General features: G+C 38.9%; 1 protein-coding gene across 2 annotated transcripts in view; it reads left to right on the forward strand.

Annotated features, from left to right (window-relative positions):
* The window catches only part of ANLN (anillin, actin binding protein), a 70,635-nt gene extending 55,447 nt beyond the window's left edge, over positions 1-15,188 (forward strand). For both annotated transcript variants that reach the window (XM_049894166.1, XM_049894167.1), the window contains 4 exons: positions 4,098-4,184; positions 10,679-10,786; positions 11,681-11,853; positions 14,428-15,188. In XM_049894166.1, the coding sequence (XP_049750123.1) occupies positions 4,098-4,184; positions 10,679-10,786; positions 11,681-11,853; positions 14,428-14,551 (492 nt within the window). In that variant the 3' untranslated portion in view covers positions 14,552-15,188. The remainder of the gene's footprint in view (positions 1-4,097; positions 4,185-10,678; positions 10,787-11,680; positions 11,854-14,427) is intronic.
* The last annotated feature ends 4,252 nt before the right edge of the window (positions 15,189-19,440 follow it).

Raw genomic sequence — 19,440 nt, forward strand, 5'->3', positions numbered from 1 at the left:
TCTTCATTTTGGATCATTTCTGTTATCCCGTCTTCAGGTTCACTCATCTTTTCTTCTGATATTGCCCAGTCTGCTGTTAAGCCCCTTCTATGAATTTTTTAATTCAGATTTTTTTTTTAGTCCTAGACATATGTGTCTTTTTTTAGAGATTCCATTTCTTTGCTGAAATTGTCCATATTTTTGCCCATGTTTTCTTCCAAATTGTTTAACATATTTATGAATGACTTTGTCTGCTAATGATATCTATGGATTTGCTAATTGACTGATTTTTTTCCTTTCACTTAAAGGTCACATTCTGGTAATTCTTTTTATTGTTGGCCAGATATTACATATAAAAGACTAGTTGAGACTGAAGTAGGTAATAACTTGCTCTTTTGCCTTCAAATAGCTTGGATTGGGACTGATCTCTTTACTATAATCAGAAGTTAAGCTGAAATAGACCGGGGTTCTCCCTTTAGATGGTTTTGTATCAACTCTGGTTTTGAATGTATTAAAAGTGAGGCCAGACCCTACCTTTCATGAGGACGTTGAGATTTTAACACTGTAAGGCTTTAAGTTTTCTCTCTACTTTCTAGACTGCTTTTGCCTTCTGGCACTACAACTTACTCAGCAACCGTTCCTGAGGGCAGAATTGGCAGATAGATGCTCACTTACCTCAACAGCCCGTTAAAGCTCCACCATTAAAGGTTTAGTCAGTTTCCCCTTGTCCCTTGTCATTTGCTTATGGCCAGCTTGCTCCTCTGTCTGCCCATGCCCCCTGAGAAGAAAGTGGCCCCTGGTTTGGCTCATCGAGGAAGGGCACATTCCTTACTGGAATTTGGTCCACTTAATATTTTTGCTTGCACTGCTCTTTGATGATATTGAAAGAAAATAAGATTTTTTACTGTGTTTTCCTGTTGTTACGGTAGGAATGAGGTCCTTTGTGACCTTTCACATTCTAACCGTAAGTGGAATTCCTTTCCCTGTATCTTAACTTGCGCATTGGGATAAGCTTAGTGGAGAAAATTTAGGTGTACTTTTCTGTGTGTATGTTTCTTATAACTAAGGATGTCAGCCATGGTTGGGAGTGAAAAGTTATCACATCATGACAGTATTGGGATCTGCTCTGAAATCAAGCCATTCCAGACTTTCCTCATATTGAAATCAAAGAGTTCTTCCTAAGGTAGATAGATTGCAACATTGGCTTTCACTGCTAGGGTCTAGATTAGCATCTTTCTACCCTCTCTCTACTGCAGGCTTGTGTTGGGTGTGGGTCCTTAATATTGGAAATTCGCCTGGGAATAAAATGGCGCAAATATTCAATGAAAACTGTCATCATGAAATGCACATTATGCCCCAAATCAAAAACAAACCCTTTGCCATTGAGTTGATTCTGACTCATAACGACCCTAAAGGACAGAGTAGAACTGCCCCATAGGGTTTCCAAGGAGTGGCTGGTGATTCAAACTGCCTACCTTTTCGTTAGCTGCCAAGCTCTTGTCCACTTCACCACCAAGGCCCCATATACATTTTAAGACCAAATTTATTTTTGTTTTTATATAGCATGCTAGATAATTATTGCTCAGATAATGTTTTGTTGCCTCGTTTTTGTTATTAGGTGCCATTGAGTCAGTTCCGACTCATAGCGAACCTGTATACGACAGAATGAAACACTGCTGGGTCCTGCACCATCCTCACAATCATTTTTATGCTTAATCCCATTGCTGTAGCCACAGTGTCAGTCCATCTCATTGAGTCTTCCTCTTTTTCACTGACCTTCTGCTTTACCAAGTGTGATGTTCTTCTCCAGGGACTGATCCCTCCTACTAACATGTTCAAAGTATGTGAGATGTAGTCTCGCTAGCCTTACTTCTAAGAAGCATTCTGGTTTTACTTTTTCCAAGACAGATTTGTTCTTTCTTTTGACAGTTCATGATATATTCAATATTCTTCACCAATACCGCAATTCAAAGGCGTCAGTTCTCCTTCTGTCTTCCTTATTCATTGTCCAGCTTTCACATGCATAGAAGGCAATTGAAAACACCATGGCTTGGGTCAGGTGCACCTTAGTCTTCAAGGTGACATCTTTGCTTTTTAACACTTCAAATAAGCCTTTTGTAGTAGATTTGCCCAGTGCAATGTGTCTTTTGATTTCTTTACTGCTGCTTCCATGGGTGTTGGTTGTGGATCCAAGTAAAATGAAATCCTTGACAACTTCAAACATTTCTCCATTTATCATGATGTTGCTTATTGGTCCAGTTGTGAGGATTCTTGTCTTCTTTATGTTGAGTTGTTATGCATACCGAAGGCTATGGTCTTTGATCTTTATCAGTAAGTACGTCAAGTCCTTTTCACTTTCAGTAAGGAAGGTTGTGTCATCTGCATAACTCCAGTTGTTAGTGAGTCTTCCTCCAATCCTGATGCCCCATTCTTGATATAGTCCAGCTTCTCAGATTTTTTCTCAGCATACAGATTGAATAAGTATGGTGAAAGGATAGAGCCCTGACACACACCTTTGTTGTCTTAGGGTAAGATTATATGTATGTGTGTGCATGTATATATATAGACATAACCACAACAGTGGACTCAGACATACCAACGATCATGAAGATGACACAGGACTGGGCAACATTTTGTTCTGTGATGTATAAGGTTGCCATGAATTGGAGCTGCCCTTGATGGCAACTAACAACATACATATATATATATGTTGCTATGAATGCTTTCTCAAATATTTAGGCTCCTATCCTTTTTTTTTTTAATTGCAATAAAAATGTGCAGTGAGAACTGATCTGTAGAGACAGAAAGCAGATCCCTGGTTGCTTAGGAATGGAAGGAGAGAGGATTACAAAGGGGCAGGAGGAAACTTGGGGATGATGGAAGTGTTCATTATTATGATTGTGGTCATGGTTTTATAGGTTACACATATGTCAAAACTCATCAAACAGTATACTTTAAATATATGTGGTTTATTATACACTCAGTAAAATTGTAAAAAAATTATATTCAGTGAAATTCTACTTCAAGTGTAGAATTCAGTGACTTTTTGACAAATGTATATACTTGTATAACCAACACCCAGTCAAGATATACATTTCCATCACTCCCAACCCCCATAGTCACCATTGTTTCTGATTTCTCTCACCATTGATTAGTTTTGCCTATTTTTGAACTTCATTTAAATGGAATCATAGGATATATACTCTTTTTTTTTTAAATTGTGTCTTCGGTGAAGTTTTACGTGGCAGTTTAGGTTTCTGTTCAACAATTTGTACATAAGTTGTTCGGTGACACTGTTTACATTCTTTACAGTATGTGAACATTCTCATTATTTCCACTCTGGTTGTTCTGTTTCCGTTAACCTAGTTTCCCAGCCCCCACATTCTCATCTTTGTTTTAAAGTAATCGTTGACCGTTTGGTCTCATATAGATGATTTTTTAAAGGAGCACAGTACTTATAGGTGATATTCATTATTTTTTAAGCCAATTTGTTATTTAACTACAAGGTGGCCTCAGGGGTTAGTTTCAGTTCGGGGTTTAAAGAGTATCTCAGGGCAATAGTCTGGGAGAATATATATTCTTTTGAGGCTAGCTTTTTTGCTCAACATGATCTTTCTGAGATTCATCCAAATTGTTGTATGTGTTAATAATTCATCATTTTTTATTGCCAAATACTATTATATGAATATGCCAGTTGGTTCGTCCATTCTGCTGTTGAGTAATATTGCATTGTATAAATATATCAGTTGGTATATTCTCCTACTGATGGAGAATGGATACATCTCTACAGATACAACAGGGACTTCACTTGTGGATGGAGAATGGGTGAACAAGTATATTCTCTTCTTAAATCTGTGTTTTCTCTCTCACTTTAATTTGAACTTAGGACTTCTGTTTTGTCAAAGTCTACCTTGAATGAATTTATTCTTCAAAAGCATTTCTTGCTAAGGAGCCACTGTTTTTTTGGCCACCTGTTCTATATTCCCCCCCAAAATTCCAGCTTTAGAAAATGCTGTGTTTTCAAGGCGTATATGCTCAATTAACGGTTTACACATGTTTTATCAGGAGAGTCATGCTTTGAAACTGTTCTGCAAATAATTTACCCTCTTTCTTCACAGGTACCCTTTTTATCTCCTTTGGAAGGCCATATTTATTTAAAAATAAAGTGCCGAGTAAATTCAAGTGTTGAAGAAAGAGGCTTTCTAGTAAGTAAGATCACTTATTCTTTATTTTCTTCTTTTATTTCATAAGTCTGAAATACAGCCTTGGTTTCCTATAGGAATAAAGTCTATGTGATTAATTGATAAATGGATTCAGTGATTTGTACCATGCCAATATAGGCCAATCACTGTGCAGGTGTTGGGAACATAATAGGCCAGAAAACATAAATCCTCCACTCAGAGAGCTTTTAGTTTAGTAGGGAAAAACACAAGTGAATAGGAAAGTATAACATAGGGTCTATGTGTGTAAACTGATGCAATACCAAGTCTTAAATGTGGTTGGGGAGTGTTATAGGAGGCTACTGGAAGAAGTAAAAGGAGCCTGGTGGTACAGTGGTTAAGTGCTCAGCTGCTTACCGAAAGGTCAGCAGTTGGAGCCTACCAGCAACTCCATGGGAGAAAGATGTGGTAGTCAGCTTCTGTGAAGATTACAGCCTTGGAAACCCTATATGGCAATTCTGTTCTGTCCTCTAGGTTCCCTATGAGTGGTAATCAACTTGACAGCAGTAGGTATGGAAGAAGTAACTTCACCCTGGCTAACTTATTCAGTTATCAGTTTAGGTTAAAAAACAAAAAACCCACTGCCATGGAGTCGATTCCAACTCATAGTGACCCAGTTTACGTTAACAGGGGAAAGGGGAGGATAAAAGGGATGAAGTGTTCCAGATAAAGGGTAGAGCTTGTACAGTGGCCTGAAGGGCCCTTCTTCCCTTTGTCCCTCTTCCAAAGAAAAACGGAAGATGAAACTTTTAGATAATGGCAAGTGTTTCAGGAAAACTAGAGCTTAGAGAGGAGCCCTACTGGTGCAGTGGCTAAGAGCTTGGCTGCTAACCAAAAGGTTGGCACTTTGAATTCACTCCATGGAAACCCTGTGGGGCAGTTCTACTCTGTCTTATAGGGTTACTATGAGTCGAAATGGACTTGATGGCAACGAGTTTGGTTTTTTTGGTTAGAGCTTGGAGAAGAAGGAACCCTGGTGGTGCAGTGGTTAAAGTCCTTAGCTGCTAATTGAAAGATTACTGATTGGAACCCATCAGCCACTCCATAGGAGAAAGATGTGGCAGTCTCCTCATGTAAGGATTACAGCCTTGGAATCCCCTTGGGACAGTTCTGGTCTGTCCTGTTGGGTTGCTATGAGCTGAAATCGACTCAATGGCAACGGGTTTGGTTTTTGGTCTAGAGCTTAGAGTTGGAGGTAGGAGGCAATGAACAGAGTGATTAGGGAGGAGAGTGAGGTTAGGGGAACTGGAGCTAAGTATTAAAAGGCTTTTTAAAGAATTTGGACTTTATCTTGAAGGCTGTAGGTTGCTCTGACAGGGTTTTAAGCAGGGGAATGACATGATCAGATTTGAGGTTTAGAAACATCATTCTGCCTGACATGTGGAAAGCGGCTATGAGAGTGGCAGCCCTGAAGAGACAAGTTAGGAGACTGTGTGTTCCTCCAGGTGAGAGATGATGGGGGTAGCAGTGGGGATGGAGAGAACGACCCATTGTGGAGAGATAAAGAAGGACGAAAGGCAGACCCCAGTGATTTGGCTCTGTTGTTTTGGTTGCCATCGTGTCATTTCTGACTCATGGCGACCCCATTCCTGCAGAGTAGAACTGCTTGATAGGGTTTTCAAGCCTGTGATGTTTCAGAAGTAAATAGCTAGGCCTGTCTTCCGAGGCGCCTCTGAGTGGGTTCAAACCACCAACCTATTGGCTAGCAGTCAAGCGCCACTCAGAGACTCCAGGAAAATACAAGTCCTTTCAACACTTCACAGACTAGATTATGTAGCTCTGAATTAAGAAGCATGTTCTATCATTTCGCATTCTTTGATAATCCATTGGCTCTAGAGGGTGGAAAAGCAGAAGTCAGGATGAAGCCCAGATCCCTACCCTGCACAGTGTTCTAGGTGGCAGGGATGCTATTGAGACAAGGGACCTTGGGGGAGGAACAGATGTGCAGCTTGGGGTGGGAAATGTTTTTTGTTTAAACATTTTATTGGGAAAAGTTTAAATATGCACAATATTAATTAATTTTACTTTGCATACCCATAAACCCACCAACTAGCTTTTACTGTTAATATTTTTCACATTACTTGCTTTAGCACATATCTACTATCTAGCCATCCTTCTATTTCTTAATCTAGCTCATTTCTGGGGGAAGAATTTCAAAGTATATTGTAGATATCAGTGGACTTTCCCCTAAATATTTCAGCATTCATACCACTAACTAGAGTTCAATATTTGTTTATAGTTTTTAATTTGAGGTAAAATTTATATACAATGAAATACATAAATCGTAAGTATAACTTCCCTGAGTTTTGACAAATGCATATACTTGTGCAACCCAGATTCCTATTAACATATACAACATCACCCCAGAAAGTTCCCTCATGCCTCTTGCCAGTCAATCCCTGCTGGAGGTTGGAAGTTTTAATGAGTTAAGTTTTAAACAATTTCAGTTTTGGATGCCTAGAGGCATGTTTCAAAAATGTGGGTTTGGAGCTCAAGATAGACATTTGAGTTGAGAGAAAGATTTGGGAGTCTGCAGTTTAGAAATAGTTATTGCAGCCTGGGGTGGGGAGGGTGGGTGAGTAAAGCAGAACCAAGAGGAACACTAACATTACAGGACAGATCTAGGAAGAAAAGCCCCCAAAGGAGACTAGAGGGAGGAGAATTTAGCATCATGGATGCTAAGGGAAGAAGAGTTTGAATGATGTATAAGTGATTGTTGGACTTACTTCCATGACGATCATTGGTGGCTTTGAAGCTAGATTGCAAATGGTTAGTTACAGTGTGAGTGGGAGATGAGAAATAAGTGTCAGCAACTCCCAGAAGGTTTGGTAAGGGAGAGGTGAAGAGAAGGACAGTGATGCTTGCAGAGGTATATAGGGTGAAAACAGGATTCTGTTCACATTTTACTAAGATGGGAGAGACTTGAGTGTCTTTAAAGGGTAACATGTGGCTTCTACTAGGGCTGAAGAGACTGTAAAGGTAGAAAATGGGGAGCTTTTGGCCATAAGAGTGGGAAGACCCAAGGTCATGGGATCGAGCTGATTCAGAGTTATGCATTATACATTTCCATTGTCAGAGGAGAAAAGTATGTATGTAGAGCACACAAAAGATTGTGGATGTGCTGTAACAAGTAAAGAGAATCTACTAGCTCGGGGTTTCTCTGTGAAACAAGAATTTGAATGCTATGAGGAATGTTAAAAATCAGTTTGCAGCTGCTGTCAAAGGGTGCAGACAGGAAGAGCTAGACTGTAAGGAAAGCCCACATAGACTAAACAAACAAACAAAACCTAAACCTGTTGCCATCAAGTTGATTCTAACTCATAGTGATCTTACAGAACAGAGCAGAACTGCCCCATAGGGTTTCCAAGGAACAGCTAGTGAATTTGAACTGCCAGCCTTTTGGTTAGCAGCCGTAGCTGTTAAGCACTGCACCACCAGGGTTTCCCCCTGTGGACTAAGAAAAAAAACTAGTAAACTGTAAATTGGACTTTGAAGGCTACTTACCACAGTAACGGTTAACAAAATTTTTTTCTTCCTTGTTAGCTTTTTTAAATCCAGCAGGTGGCACTAGATGTATTTGGAAAAACATTTTTAGAACTTTCTGACTTGAAAGCAGTGTTTACCAATTGACTTTTTCTTTTAATGTAAATATTTTTCTATTTTATTGTAGACATCCTTAGCAGCCGATTCACTCTCTTATGGTAGTTGATTCATTTGTATGTAATATCCGACCTATTTAATATCTGAGCTGGTCTCTTAACTAGCTTGTTAGATCTGTTCACGTTTACTCTGTAAACAGAAATGTAGTAAGAAAGAGCTTAGAACTTCCCGACATAATTTCTGTCCTCTGTCTAAACAATTCCTCTACCCTTAAAAAAAAAAACAAAGTAGTGAAAATGAAGCATGCGTGCATGCTCACACACGTCTGCATATCCACGTGTGCACTTTATAACCCTAAATATTTGCTGAAATAAACACAAGGCATTTTACTTATTCATTTTTGCACTAAAAAAAAAAAAAAAAAAAATTCTAGTGCATACTCATTTTTTTAAAATAATGAGATATAATGTAGAATATTTTCTAAATATGAAATTTATGTTTACTGGAAAATTGTTGACCTGTTGATGGGTTCTGGCAAAAATAACTTGTTATCAGGATTTATTATAATGCTTTGAAGATAGATGTAGTAATGGAAATTAAAGGTGCTCAGTTTAGTTGCCCTTCCTGATGTGCAGGGACAGCTGGGAGGAAGGAGACTTAATTAAAGAAGTGTGATGAATGATTCTGAAGTGGTGCTAGTCTAGCTTTGCCTGGACTGATGAGCAGCAGAAGGAAATCCCGGGTGTGCAGGCCGAAGATCTGACTTCCAGTTGTGCCTTGTGATTGTGTGCTGTCATTTAATTTCCCTGGGCCTCAGCTTCCTCGGCTATAAAAATGAGAAAGTTGTCCCTTTCTCATTCCTGTCTGATTGTAGTATGGTGTCATAACAACTCATGTTATTCTCACCCACTGAAATTTTCTTTGTCTGTTATCTTTATGGCGCCCTGGTAGCGCAGCAGTTAAGGGTTTGGCTGCTAACCAAAAGATCAGCAGTTCAAATCTACCAGGTGCTCCTTGGAAACCCTATGGGGCAGTTCTACTCTGTCTTGTAGGGTCACTATGAATAGGAATCAACTCAAAGGCAATGGGTTTGGTTTTTTGGTTTATTATCTCTGTGATGTAAAAGGCGAACATAACACAGGAGGGAGCCGGTGAGTCATTTGTACTAACATCGTTCTTGAGATCAAAAGAAAAAAATTTCTTTCTGTTTTGTTTGTGTGGCTGTGAGCAGTGTTGCCTAGAAATGGAGCAGCCATGCCTTGGGGAGGGATGAGGACAGTGTGAAGGGAGGAGAGGTGGGGCATAGAGGGAGTATGGCTGGAGTAAGGGCTAATACATTGGAGGCTTCAGTCTATTTTGGAAGCATTACTGCACACAAAGTAAGTTTCCTCCATGGCTAGAGATTGCACTCCTAATTCAAGCCACCTGTTTGGTAAAGTCACACAAATTAGTGAAATGAGAAGAGTGCGTATCGTACCATCACAGGGCAGGCATAAGGATGAGTTAATGTAAAAAATGTACTTAGATCGGTGTCTGGCACAGTGAGAATCTAGCAAGTATTCCTTTTTAAAAATTATTATTAGCTACCAAATAATCAGAAGGGTAAAGGTGAGATTTGAGGGGAGGAAAGCCTTAATGCATTCAGAAATCTAACGCATATATGCCTTATGATTACCAGGAGCCAGTAAAGTTTGGCCCAAACCTGTTTCTGTAAAGTTTCTTGGCACCCTGGCTCATTGTTTATGTGTAGTCTCTGGCTGTTTTAGTGCTGTTACAGTACAGTTAAGTAGTTGTGACAGTGTGTATGGCCCACAAAGCCTAAAATGTTTACTATTTGACCCTTTACGGAAAAAAATTGCCAATCCCTGACCTACATCGCTGTCACATTTTTTACCTTGTGTTCTTTAACAAGGAGCCCTGGTGGCACAATGGTTAAGCGCTTGGCTGCTAACTGAAAGGTTGGCATTTCGAACCTAGAGAAAGACCTGGTGATCTACCCCTGTAAGGATTAAAAACAAACAGCCTAGAAATCCCTATGGGGCAGTGCTACTCTGTCACGGGGCGTCACTGTGAGCCGAAATCGGCTTGTCGACACCCAACAACATGTTCTTTAACATAACAGTTCCTAAATGAATCCTCTTTTTAAAAATTAAAAGTGAGGACCTTTGTATACATTAGGGCTCTGTTATGACTTCAACTAAAAAATAACTGGCGGAAAAAAAACCCAGCTTCTAATTATACTACTTGTACTTCCATGGAAAAAATCCACATGTTATTAGTTACGCACTCCAGAGTTGTCCTTAGCCAACTCCACCGCTGCCCCTACCTCTGAAATATGACTTGCACACCTGGGCTGCGGGGAGTGGGCCTCAGAGTGTGCTAGACAACTCACCAGTGGATACGGAATTCTCAGGTTTCTCACGGTACTCGTCAAGGCCTATCATCACAACCCCACTCTTCTAACCCTCTGTTGTCCTCCTGAATAAGAATAAACTGTCAGTCTAATTTAACAAGCTGTCATTAGCTTTTTTTTTGTATGTAAGGTGTGATATTCTCATATCATCTAACTCTCATATCATTTTACATTTGAAGAACTTCTCTGTTATTTAAGGGGCATTTGGTTAGGAATACCATGCTTAAAAAAAAATTGAAGATTAGGTAAATATCTCTCTGGGTTTAATATCTGCAAGTTCTTAAAGGCGTTGTGCTTGTAGATGATTTTGAAAATCTAGGATAATGATTTTTCATTACTGTGGTAACATACGCATGATAAAAATTATACCATTAAATTTTAAGGTATGAAATATGCCAATTTTAGCATTTCATTGTTAAGACATGCTCATTAAGTTTCTAAAGTCAGTATTTCATTAACTTTCTAGACCATATTTGAAGACGTTAGTGGTTTTGGTGCCTGGCATCGACGATGGTGTATTCTTTCTGGAAACTGTATCTCTTATTGGACATATCCAGATGATGAGAAACGCAAGGTAATTTTAACAGGACTGGTCAGTGGTGGCAGCCCTGGTTCACTTTCATGTAGTGTTTCATCTAAGTGTTCCCCTACCCACCCAAATTTTCCCTTTGCATAAATACTTACAAAGCCTTAAAAATTTTCTTGTTGTGAGACCAGTCGTGTGTGTGTGTATGTGTGTGTGTGTGTTGTATATTTGTATGTATCAAATTTTATGTCCTAACCACTCCCTGGTGGTGCAATGCTTAAGTGCTTGGCTGTTAACCGAAAGTTTGATGGATCAAACCCACACAGCTGCTTTGTGGGAGAAGAGACCTGGCAGTCTGCCCCTGTAAAGATTACAACCTAGAACACCCTGTGAGGCAATTTGAACTGCCATGGGGTGCTATGAGTTGAAAATCAACTCTGTCACCTAACAACAACAACAGCCAGTCCCTGTGATTTCACTGTTATTGAAATACCTTAAGGCATGTATTTATCCTTTTTTTCTCCTGAAATGTTCTGTAATCTTTTTTAAATTGACATTTTCAATTATAAGCATGTTAAATTCAGTTTTATACTTTATTAGATAGCTGATTTACCTAAATCTGGGTTAAAAAATACAGGAATATATTGGTTTTGTTTCTAAAATTTGCTAATGGGATTTTGTATAGGTAATAGGATTAATTGTATCTCATTTTATAAGAATTTAATGTTATTGCCTAAGATAATTTATTATTCAAAAACTGGTAAATAAAAATAAGCAGAATGAAAAAGTAAAATCTCCCATGACAGAGATAAATATTTTAATTTTAAGACTTAATGGCTTTTTAATCTTATTTTGTACCAACTTAAATATTGCATAATACTTAGTGACTTAAATAGCCTTACATGTTTTCTACTATTAAATTTTTTAAATTTGTTTTTAAAGAGTCCAATAGGAAGGATAAATTTGGCAAATTGTACCAGTCATCAGATAGAACCAGCCAACAGAGAATTTTGTGCAAGACGCAACACTTTTGAGTTAATTACTGTCCGACCACAAAGAGAAGACGACCGAGAGACTCTTGTCAGTCAATGTAGAGATACACTCTGTGTCACCAAGTAAGTATTGAGCTGTACCTATTTCCACAACTAAGTAATTGATTGCTCACTGTTTTTAACACTGTAAGGAACATCAGCAGTGGCCCTTGTCTTTGAAGAAGGTACAGTGTTAGTGAGGGAACAACATGTACATCAATAAGAGAACGATAACTAAGTTAATATAGCTTAAAAAGGTATGATGTTCAGATTATTTATTAGCCAATCATGGTTTCTAATACTCAAGCCGTCGGCATTTTTAAGGCAGTTAGCTAATGAACTTTAGGTTAAATTTGATAATTTCATGTGTAGTCAAGAAGTCAAGCATTATTCAAAGAGACTTTGATCTCATCAATTTCACATTCTTCCATTCCAACAATGTTCTTAATCAAGTTTCTACAAAAACAACCCCATCTTCTCTAGAAATTTCTAAATTAAGGCTAGATGAGGCAGAATAAACTACTGGAAATGTCACTTCTTTTGTTAACCCTGAGCTTAAGCAGAGTAGAATTTGAGATGCAGACGCTTATTGTTAAGAGTGTAAGATAAGTTTTTTTGTTTGGATGTTCAAGAGAAGCTTAAAAACCAACTCCAGTATAGAAAATTGTGATTAGGGACAAAAGTTTGAATTTGTCAAAGTATCAGTTAGGCTGTTTCTGGGTATTCCGTTCAGGGAGGTGGGTAGAACTGGCTCCATCAGTTTCTGATGTGGAAATAGTAGAAAGCTACAGCCAAGGGACACTATACTATAATGGAACAAAGTTGCCCAGATCCTGCCAGTTTGTTTTAAAATAGCTAGGGTAGCATTCTGAACAAATTCTTTGGACGTTCTTGATGTCTAGATTACTTCCAGATTAATTAATTTTAACTCATCTACTCATTTTCTTCTGGGGCCTTCTATGTGTCAGTGGCATGAGACAGACAGGAGAGGCAAAATGGATTTACAGTTATTTTGTTTCTTATCTACCCTGCCCAGGGGTACAGTCAGCAAGAGAACCAGCTGAAGTGCAGTGCCCAGGAAGTTCCTGACCACGTGACCCATATTAGCCCCATGGAACATTACCCAGATTTCTCATATGACCTCATCTCTTACCTGCTACATAAACCCCCTCCCAGACTTCTCCTTAGACGTTCCCTCCTGTAGTGGGCGCTAGATCACATGTTGCTCTGCCTCTAATTACTCTGCATGTAAATTTTCTCTTTACAATATTATGGTAATTTGGGTGGGGCTCCTTTGCCCAAGCATTTAAGAGTGGCACATACTCAGTATAGTCCTGACTGAGTCCTCAACTTGCTGGTGGCTTTATACTTATTTTCCTCCTTTGATTATAAGAATAATCATTGCTCAGTTCTGCATTCTTTTTAGTTTTATTTCATCTGTTTCTCCACAGGGCCTTTTTGACCTATACCTTTACCTAAATTTAATGTATCTCATATTTATTTCTGCTAACTAGCCTTGCTATTGTTCTCTCCCTCAACAAAAAAGATTACTTTCCTGATCAATACTGCCTACTTCAAAATATTAGACTATACGCTGGGACTGGAAACGCTTCATCTCATGGGGAGGCACTGTTAGATAGTGGGACTTTGCAGTCAACAGACCTAGGTTTAAAATCCTGACTCATTGACTTATCAAATGTAAGCATGGCAAATTAGTGAACTTTTCTGGCTCTCTGAATTCTCCTGTATCAAAGGGCATAATAAACTCCACAGAGTGATAATAAAGATTAATGAGCGTAAAGCACTTAGCACAGTGTCTATCTAGCACATGGAAGTAAGCTCAGCAGATGGTCACTGTTATTATTGTGGACGTTGTATTCTCTTTACTTCTCTGTTTATCCATTGAGTAATAGGAGATGATAAACTCACCTGCTTATTCATGCCTATACCTTTTCTAGTAGTGCCAATGGGAAGAAATTATAACTATGCAGAATGAGTATAATATAAAAACCTTTTAACAGCTAGTTGTTCTCTAGAAGACTAGTGTGGCTTTGGAGTTAGGCAATTCTCCCTCTTCTCCCACCCCAACTGCTTAACCAACTAGTTATTCAACTTTCAGGCAAATATGCATACAAATATGCGTACGAAGAAGAGATAGCTGACGTAGATGGGGGTAGAGGAGCAAAGGGAGGAACGTAGGACAAAAATAATGAGAGGCGGTAAAAAATACTATTACCTGTAAAGCCTGGTAACGTCCATGCACCTGTGATTCCAGCTCTTGGGGAGCCTGAGATTGAAGGATATTGGGAGCTTCCAGCTTCAGGCCTGTGGTGTTCTTGCTAGGAGTTTGTCCACGCTCAGTGGGTGTCTCACACCATCACGTTGCTCAGGGCAGACTGCCTGGACAAAATAGTTACCATCTTCAGCGTGGAAACTCCACTGCTTATCCAATGTAATTAGTGTGGGTTATGATTCAGCTGACCAAACAGTGGAGAGTATTTTACATTATTGTACTTGGAGAAGCACCTCACTAGGTAGCTCTTGATTAACATCCATTAAAAAATGATACTGGTTTGTTCAGGCTTTTTTTTAGCAAGAGTGCACAGAGGTATGGAGTGGAGGAGAAGAATTCTGACCTTTTTTTTTTTTTCCTTATAGAAACTGGCTGTCTGCAGATACTAAAGAAGAGCGGGATCTCTGGATGCAAAAACTCAATCAAGTTCTTGTTGATATTCGCCTCTGGCAACCGGATGCTTGCTACAAACCTATTGGAAAGCCATGAACCGTGGAACATTGCTTCTGCCATACCATGTAGATAGAGGTTTTTTGCTCTATGTCGTACATGTATCTTAAGAAAACACACTTAAGAGCATCAGATTTGCTGATTGCATTCTGTGCTTTAAATACGGAAGGGTACGTGCCAATATTGACTACATATTCTGCAGTATTTATATCTTTTCTATGTAAACCTTCAACCTTTTCTGTCATTCATAAATGATTGGAAGTAAATTCATTATAGCTGATTTTGCTGAATCTAAATTTAAAAGCCTCACTTTCCTAGAAATTTAATTAGTTATTCTTGACAAAAAAAAAAAAAAAAATTTTTTAAGTAAGATATTTTGAGTTGCCTTCTTGGAAATATGGGTTCTGGAATAGGCCTTCCAGAGTTGGAGACAGAAACCTCAGACTTCTGTGATCACTTCTAGGCTCTGTACTGTTTTTTCCTGAAGGTTATGATCATTTACTGATCATGATGTCTTGTTACTAGAGTATTAAGAGACTTTACGCAAACATTTTAGTAATGGAGGTAAGAATCTTTTCAAATAGTAAATGTATATTAGTTTAAAGCTTGAACTAGCCTTCATACAAACATAGGGGATATTGCGTGAGATTTGTGGTTAAATATTCTATAGAGAAGAGTTAATAAATAATCACATGGTTTACATACACTCAGTTACTATATATGCAGTGTGATACACATTTTCATAAAATTTAAGCTTTTTTAAATAACTATTTTTGCTATATAGCTTACAACGTTCTCAAATATATTTGGCATATTTGTTCTTTCTGCTCTTGTAACAAGAACAAATGTAAATTGAAGACTCTTTATATATATATAAAAAAAAAGTAAACTTCTACCAAGCTGCTATGGACTAATACTTTGCTTGCCAAAGTTCTTGTCTTTTTTTTTTTTTCATGTTCACATACGACGGTGTCTAGAAACCTATTTGAAATCATTTGAAAAGCAATTAAGTCATATATTACCTTTAAAAGCCTAAAATACCTGTCTTTTTATATAAAATATCGTAAAGCATGGTCTCAACTTTTAAATACACTTTTAATTTTCTTTTCTGACTTACTAAAGTTATCGATGACCTCGTTTATAAACACTAAATTCTGTCAGCACCTGTCATTTTTTATCTATTCAAATGTGTTTTTTCTTATATGTATTATAAAAATATATTTTATGACCTTTTACCCAAATAAATACTTGTGAATGGCTTAAGGAATCTATTATTTAAGAAATGCTGTTTAAATGTGTAGTTGGCTGCTCTGCATCACTAGCCCCGCGGGCTTCTTGGGGGTGGTCTGACAGCATCTCATTTATCTTTTTATCTCTAGCTTATTGTGTGTTCTGGGACCACTGGTGAATGAGTAAGCAGAAGAAATAATCCATTTCTAGGCATTTCAACCGAATATGATAATTGCATGTGTATTTGAGGAGGCGGAGAATGATTCCAGAGTGTTTTGCCAGAGACTGAGTGGAATGGCTTTGAGGGGACTGATTAGAGGTTCCCTTTTATCTATATTGGCTTTATCTATATAGAGTTCCTGGGTGGTGAAGACACTTGGCTGCTATCTGAAAGGCTGGAGATTCAAGTTCACCCAGAGGTGTCTTGGAAGAAAGGCCTGGCAATCTCTTCTGACAAATCAGTCACTGAAAACCCTATGGAGCATAATCCTGCTCTGACGCACATGGGATCGCCATGAGTCAGTCAACTCAGTGACAACTGGTTGGTTTATTTATGTATAGATTTGTATTTATTTTTGAATAGGTATTACATATCATGGTACAAGATTTAAAAGGCACAAAGAAGTTAATCTGAAAAGCAAGTTGTCTTCCCTTTCACTCAACTACTTGTTTCCCACCCAAGAGACAACCACTTCTTTTTTTAAATTGTACTTTAGATGAAGGTTTACAGAACAAACGAGTTTCTCATTAAACAGTTAGGAGTATGACATTGGTTAACAACCCCATGACGTGTGAACACTCCCTTCTCGAACTTGAGTTCCCCATTACCAGCTTTCCTGTCCCCTCCTGCCTTCTAGTCCTTGCCTCTGGGCAGTTGTGCCCCTTTATTCTCGTTTTATGGGCCTGTCCAATCTTTGGCTGAAGGGTGAACCTTGGGAGTGGCTTCATTACTGAGCTAAAAGAGGGTCAGGGGGCCATACTCTTGGGGTTTCTCCAGTTTGTCAGGCCAATAAGTCTGGTCTTTTTTTGTGAGTTAGAATTTCTATATTTTTCTCTACCTCTGTCCGGGACCCTCTATTGTGATCCCTGTCAGAGCAGTCAGTGGTGGTAGCTGGGCACCATCTGGCCGTACTGAACTCAGTCTGGTGGAGGCCATGGTAGATGTGGTCCATTAGTCCTTTGGACTAATCTTTCCCTCCTATGTTTAGTTTTCTTCATTCTTCCTTGCTTCCAAAGGGGTGAGACTAGTGAAGTATCTTAGATTACCGCTTACAGGCTTTTAAGACCCCAGACGCTACTCACCAAAGTAGGATGTAGAACATTTTCTTTATAAACTATATTATCCCAGTTGACCTAGATGTTTCCTGAGACCATGGTTCCGACAGGCCTCAGCCCAGTAATTCTGTCCCTCCGGGAGTTTGGATGGAGAGAAGCACTTTTTATCAGCTTTTGTCTGTGTGTCTTACCAGAGAGATTCTATGCGTATACAAACAGGCGTATTTATATTCTTTTGTTCGTACAAAAATATTCCGTGTATACTGTTTGTTGTAAGTTAAAACGTTTTTAAAAAGTATCCCTTAGAGACCATTCCATCACAGTGTATGCAGAGTGTATATAAAGTCCAGTTTTAGGAGAAATTTAATTTAAGGTGATCGTGGAACATCAATTAGAAGTAGCTGGTGAACAGTGGAAAATCCTCTGGAGATTTCTGTGTCATCTGCATAGGGGGTTTGTTGAAACCATTAGAGTGGATACGATCATCTAGAGAGTGTGATGTGGAAAGAGAAGCAAGAACAAAAGGAACACTGTTAATCCAGGGAAGATGTAAAAAAGGAGTGGCCAATGATTGTCATCCAGGAAAGAGAATATGAAAAGAAAGAGTGACATCAGTGTCTGGCGAGATCAAAAAAGAATCTTAACGTTATGATCACAAAATCATCAGACAATTTAAAGAGAATGTGAACTGCAATTTAGAGAGGTCAACTTGGTAAAATGGTTCAGATAAAAAATCAGGCTAGAGTGAAAGCCATGGAGGAAAAGAATGATAGATCTGATCATTTAAAAAATTCCCGTAAACAAAGCACAAGCAAAAGACTGGGAGAAAAAAATCACGTCATATTTAATAATCAAGATTAATATGCAAAATGTGGGAAGAACTGTAAATGGCCATCATTTTTTGAACACTTACTATGTACCAGGCGTTATTCTTGGTATTATGCAAGGATTATCTCATTTAATCTTCACATCACATTATGAAATAGGCATTGGGTGTGGAAATGGAAACTTGGGTAATTTTTCTGAAGGCACACATGTAGCAAGTGGCAGACCCAGATTCGAATCCAGACACTCCAGAATCCACACACTTCGCCATTATGCTGTGATGTTTCTCTAATTATAAAAAGAAAATTCAATCTAAGGGGGGCGCCGGTGGGGGAGATAATATTAGTAGGATATTCTTGCAAACAAACACAAATCTAAAGAGTCAATAAGCTTGTAAAAATAACTAACAATGCAAATAAACTAAACAATACACATTTAAATGGCAATGGCCCTCAGACTGGTAAAACTATAGCTGATGTTGCTGAGGGCTTGGAGAAGCACACTCATATACTCCTGGTGAGAATATAAACTGATGCCTTTTTAGATGGCAACTTGCAGGAACCTCTCTGTGTTAACACAAGATCATATTGTCAAATCAGAACCCAAGCATCAAAGATCTTACCCAAGGATGCAAGCAATCAAGAGGCACAGGCAGAGCAAGGAGAGGTCTGGGACATCCTGCCTGGCTCTCAGATCTTTCATCCAACACTGGCCCAGAGATAATAGATCTCAGGTGAGGCTTGTGGGGGCCTTTAGGTGAGGAGGAGCCCCCGGGTGGTGCAAACGGTTAACGCACTCGGCTGCTAACTAAGAGAAGTTCAAGTCCACCTAGAGGTACCTCAGAAGAAAGGTTTGGTGATTTATCTCTGAAAAATTAGCCATTGAAAACCTTGTGGAGCACAGCTTTACTCTGACACTTAAGGTCACTAAGAATGGGAATCAACTTAACAGCAACTGGTTTTACTGGTTTAGGTGAGGAAACATCATTTTATACCCCAGATATTTGTACAACTTATGTGACTTTTTCCCTGACAATGAAATCCATAAATTCTTGGTTTATGTGGCCATCCTCACTGTCATGGATTGAGTTATGTCCCCCCCAAAATGTGTATATCAACTTGATTAGGCCGTGATTCCCAGTATTATGTGGTTGTCCTCCATTTTGTGATTGTAATTTTATGTTGAGAAGATTAGGGTGGGATTGTAACACCACCCTTACTCAGGTCACCAATCTGATCCAAGGTAAAGGGAGTTTCCCTGGGGTGTGGCCTGCACCACCTTTTATTATCTCTCAAGAGATGAAAGGGAAGCAAGCAGAGAGTTGGGGACCTCATACTACCAAGAAAGCAGCACTGGGAGCAGAGTGTGTCCTTTGGGCCTGGGGTCCCTGTGCCTGAGAAGCTCCTTGACCATGGGAAGATTGAGGACAAGGACCTTCTTCCAGAGCCAACAGAGAGAGAAAGAGAAAGCCTTTCCCTTGAGCTGATGCCTTGAATTGGGACTTTTAGCCTACTTTACTGTGAAGAAATAAATTTCCCTTTGTTCCTCAAAGCCAACCACTTGTGGTATTTCTGTTATGGCAGCACTAGATGACTAAA

This window comes from Elephas maximus, chromosome 8, assembly GCF_024166365.1.
Source record: "Elephas maximus indicus isolate mEleMax1 chromosome 8, mEleMax1 primary haplotype, whole genome shotgun sequence".
In the NCBI taxonomy this organism is placed as follows: Eukaryota; Metazoa; Chordata; class Mammalia; order Proboscidea; family Elephantidae; genus Elephas; species Elephas maximus.